The following is a 5,092-nucleotide window of genomic DNA, read 5'->3' as shown; positions in this document are numbered from 1 at the left end:
CTTCGCTGCTCTTCTATTGAATAAGTATCTTTTGCTATTTATATTTAAAGCAGAGTTTTGGTTACAGAACCCATGATGTATGTGTACAGATCTGTCGCTCTGAACCAATTAGTGGACACCTAATTAAATTTAAATCCATTGCCCACCCTCTGCCTCTGTGTAGTAGTGACGTGCGGTGCCAGGATATGGGCACATTGTTCATCATGACTTCACATGGAACGATGTGGCCATTATCCTACTGAAGGCATCAGGCTCGATGAACAACCCCATGGCACCCGCATCGGGTTCTCATCATTTTGATTGGTCAGAAGTGCTCATTTCGTTTATAAAAATCTCAGTGTGTGGGCACCTTAAGTGACTTGCGAGTTAGGTGTATCCCATGAAGATAGTCTTATGCAGTGTTGTTTTTAAACTGGTATTTGACAGTTATCGCACAGATGGTTCACATTGAATGCTTTCATTTATTTAATACCCTTTTGGCCTTTTCTGTTACAGGTTAATATGATTAAAGATGATGGCACAGTTATTCACTTCAATAACCCTAAAGTTCAAGCATCCCTATCTGCCAACACATTCGCAATCACTGGCCATGCGGAAGTCAAACAAATCACAGAAATGCTTCCAGGAATCCTTAGTCAACTGGGGGCTGACAGCCTTACAAGTCTCCGCAAGCTAGCAGAACAGTTCCCCAGGCAGGGTAAGAGTCCCTCATAAGAGTGTTTGTGGGATATATTTATGTATGTATAGATATTCTTCTATCCTGTGAGAAATCATATACTGATGGATGTAGTTTCACCTCCCTTAACCCCTTCAGTGGTGGTTCGTTTTTTTAGGAAGAGCTCCCCATTGGGAGAGGTTTTTTCTGTGGCGCGCTCCCTGAAAAAAAACAAACCACCACTGTGACTCCCGGTTCCAGGCAGCGCTGCTGAACACTTCGTCGGCCGCTGCCCGACCCTGCCCCCGGCAATCCAGTGGTGTGCGGCTTAATGTTGCAAGGTCACGCCGCACACAGCCAGGGGAGGGAGACCGGCAGGAGGGAGCGCAGGCAGTGGTACTCCCGAGAATTTTCTAGGTTTGCTAGTCTGCGCACTGGTGCATAACCCGGAAAATTCACAGGAATGCTACTGAAGGGGTTAAAATACTTTTATATTTTTGCAATTGGGGGTTCGTATGTTGTATATGCTGCTGAAATTTCATTAGGTTTGTTTTGTGTAAATTTTTAAATTTTATGTTGTTGCCTCTTGGTGCAAGTTCTCCTGCTTTTATTACTGTTACTACATATAAGTCGTTTGGGGAAACGGTACTATTGTTATCCTATAGAGCAAAGACAAACCCTCCTCTACAAATAGTCTTCTTTACTGCAGGGTTTATGTTACTAGCGGTTTGCATCTTGTACCTAAGAATCACAGCCTTATTACCGAAGTGGGGACACCACCTCACTTCATTCAGACTTTCTCCTTTATAGCAACATGGTGTTAAATCAGGCCCAACAAATATGTGGAGAAGACAGACATGTAGTTTAAAAATAACTACCAGCTGCAGAGGGTTCCCATGCTGCCAACAGTAGCTGTAGTGAATTTGATGCTCTGTGAATATGCCCTGACAGCTGCTTGCAAGATACATTCCATGTTGGGGTAGGAGTTGCCATGATCTCAGCTGGCTGCATCTTTTGCTCACGTTGACCTACACTACTTGTTAGATTTTAGAAATGTTTCTGCGTATGAATTTTGGCTAATTCTCTCCCTTTTTCTTATTTTATTAGTATTGGATAGTAAGGTGCCTAAACCAGAGGACATAGAAGAAGAGGACGACGATGTCCCTGGTAAGTATGTCCATAGATTTGTAGCTTTGGCAGAATCCTGACACTGGTATTAACATTCTATTACCCACTCATTCTGGATGTCAAATGATCTGCAAGTGGCTGCTGCCTTCTTTTGTTCAGTTGGTGGCACTATTCAAATGGGGGGGGGGGCGATGACGCTATATCATTAAGTATAGTGGCCTATGTTATCAAGCATTTTTTTTAAAATGGGAACTATGATCTGAGCACTATGAACCAACCTCCGAAAACTTTGGCCCTGATCCCTTTAACGATGTTCAGATGGTGAGTTGCATTGTGTAGCAGACGCCATTGTTTGATATGTACATATTACCTTGTTCTGTAGTTTGCTGCTTTTAGGGAAATCCTACTTTGGCCCCAAAGAGCAATTTAAAAACATTCAGGGAAATTTCAGCTTAAAAAACATTTCTGAAAAGCACCGTTCTATTTACTAACTTGTGAAATGGCCACTGTTTGAGGCATTAATTAACAATTATATCATAGAAAAATGGCCTTTCATTTTCAGCTACTTGATAGTATAGGTCCCAAGCACTAGGTGTGCGATCGAGGACTACAACCAAGTTTACATCTGTTTCAACCAAAGCACCAGCGCACAAACTCCAGATGGGCATAGTTTGAGATTGACTATATGGGCACAGTGCTAATCACTGTCTTGTAGTATAAAGCTGTATATAAATAACTCAGCAGTGCTTTACTAATCTGCAGCTACCATGCCCTTCTACTCCTGCCACAGCTTTCATCTCCTGATATACTCTGTGCATGTCACTGCAGCCCCATATGTCTGCCATGGGCTGACCCAATATGTCATCCATAGCCAGTGGGTTTTACAGTATATTGGTAATTCACTTGAACGCTCAATATATCGACCCAGCTCTTTTCCGGAATCTGGGTATTTATTTTGGCATGCTTTTGCACACAACGTAATGTGGTACTTTTACTAATTAGGTTACTGAGAAGTTAATAATTTATCTGAAAGGATCTATAATGTTGAGTCTTTTAAGATTAAACTTACAATACTGAGGCCAGGATGTATCAAATGAAAATTGCGGCAAAAACCCTGTTCTCTGGGTTTTTACAGCATTTTCAAATGTAACAACATGGGACCATTGCGTTTTCGGTGTGGATGATAATGCTAGATTTAAAAAAAAAAAATTGGCTTTATTGTATTAAGTTTCTTTTGCAGCACAGCATATTCCGTTGCGCTTTACAAAAAAAGACAGTGATACAACAAACAGGGTAGAAGCCTATGGGCTTCTTACCGCATCACCACCTGCCCTGCACAGTGTGGTGTGCTGGCCACATTCAGTGACCACCTCCTCCCTAGCAAAAGGACGGTACTTGTGTATTATCTGGGCGCCTGATATATCGCATCGCTTGCCACTAATTAAGGCATGCGATGCGATTGCCCGCTTTAAAGCTTTCCCGGGCAGAGTATACAATTTTATTTTTGCGTCGCATGCCATTATAATGGCATGAGATGCGATTTATACCCGATATTACATTGTACAGGCAGGCACCCTGATGCCTGATTCCAATGTTAAATGCACCCCCATACCCGAATTTTTTTTTTTATTTTTTTTTTTTAATAGTAATCACCCATCAGGGTGGGTTTACAATGTGAAATCCCCCCCCCATATTGTTAACGCCACCCCAGTATCAACGCCAACCCGAAGCGTGGTAAGCGGCGGCGGTACGCGTCCTACGACCTTTTCATACCCCCACTATCCACGCCGGCGTGGAGTTGATTTTATATAGCGCAGCGAGCCACCGAAGCGTGGCGAGCGGACGCGGAATATATGTGAAGTAATCCGCGTCCCCGTGCGGGGAGCAGTGGCTCGCTGCGCTCGCCACACTATATAGAATTAGCTCCATGCCGACGTGGATAGTGGAGGTATGAAAAGGTCGTAGGACGCGTACCGCCGCCCCTCACGGGCTCGCTGCGCTCGCCTGGGTGCCTGTATAATTAAAAATCTGGTCCAGTCGCATCGACTATATTATGATGTTAAATGGCCCCCCATTGTTAACACCACCCCACTCAATGCCAACCCGAAGCGTGGCAAACCCCCGTGAGGGGCGGCGGTACGCATCCTACGACCTTTTTTGGTTTTACAATGAAAATATCGGGCGCCCAGATAATACACAAGTACCAAAAGGACTACCCCCCACCCCTCCTGGGCGTAGGAGGTGAGAGATAGGTCTTTGCAAGAGCTGTCCATATGGGATTAGTAGCGTTGCGATGCAGGGCCGAATGTATTTTGCATTAATACATCCAGCCCTTAATATTTGCTTGCTTTTTATTACAGCTAGAGGTACTTGAATAAGGAAAAAAAGGCCATATTTTAATGCTTATTTGTTTTTTGTGTTTTTTATTTCATTCGTCATAGGCCAAAATAACGTTCTGTTTTCTTCCACAGAACTTGTAGAGAATTTTGATGAAGCATCGAAAAATGAAGCAAATTAAAATTACTTATTGTACACTCTTGGAAGAGGACATGGACTTGATTTTAACAAAAAAAAAAATCATCTGTGTGGTTCCCAAGTTTAACCATGAAACATCACATGTTCCATAATATAAATATTTTGTATTTTAACAATGCTACAGCAGCATTTTTCTTGCTGTTCATTTTGCATTTTGCACTTCCCTTCCAGGACTTATTCTTTTGGGCAAAGACAAATATTCTCCTTTCTTTTTGTCCTGCTCTACAGAGCTGTAGAAACAGAATATTCCAGTAACACTTTCTGGCTTTGTTGGCCCTATCCCTTCTGTTAAAATAAAAATACTTTAAACTTAAACACTTATTTAAAAAAATGCTCTCCCTTAACTTTCTTAATCAAAGATACCTGTTATAGGGCACTGAGAGGGGGAGAAGGTGCAGGGCCTTGATGTTGGTGGACATGTTTGCATGAAGAGCCTGCACTGCTTCACACATACGCAGGAGAGATTACCTTTTTTTAAGGGCAGCCATTTTGTATCAGAAAGCAGTTCTATGATCATGGCTTGTAGGATTTTCAAATTGCATAGATTTGTGAGATTTGATGCTCTGCTGAAATATCTACACTCTGTAAATCCTACGTTTGGCCTATAATGCCTTATTTTTGCTGCTTTTACCTAGGGATTAATATGTTGCTGATAAAATGTTAAGGCATCTGGTGCACTTTAAGTTCACGCCAACTTAACTATTGGAAGAGTAATTGGATGAAAATGTTAAGCTGAGGTATCCTCTTTGCCTGTGCAATCATTGTATCTGAGGA

General features: G+C 42.3%; 1 protein-coding gene across 1 annotated transcript in view; it reads left to right on the top strand.

The window, feature by feature from the left end:
* The window catches only part of BTF3L4 (basic transcription factor 3 like 4), a 13,373-nt gene extending 8,783 nt beyond the window's left edge, over positions 1-4,590 (top strand). Inside the window, exons 4-6 of the mRNA XM_083157938.1 lie at positions 496-697; positions 1,763-1,822; positions 4,255-4,590. Of these exons, the coding sequence (XP_083014064.1) occupies positions 496-697; positions 1,763-1,822; positions 4,255-4,301 (309 nt within the window). The 3' untranslated portion in view covers positions 4,302-4,590. The remainder of the gene's footprint in view (positions 1-495; positions 698-1,762; positions 1,823-4,254) is intronic.
* Positions 4,591-5,092: the final 502 nt, after the last annotated feature.

This window comes from Crinia signifera, chromosome 8 (genome assembly GCF_055691185.1).
Source record: "Crinia signifera chromosome 8, ASM5569118v1, whole genome shotgun sequence".
In the NCBI taxonomy this organism is placed as follows: domain Eukaryota; kingdom Metazoa; phylum Chordata; class Amphibia; order Anura; family Myobatrachidae; genus Crinia; species Crinia signifera.
This window is presented reverse-complemented; position numbering and strand designations above follow the sequence as displayed.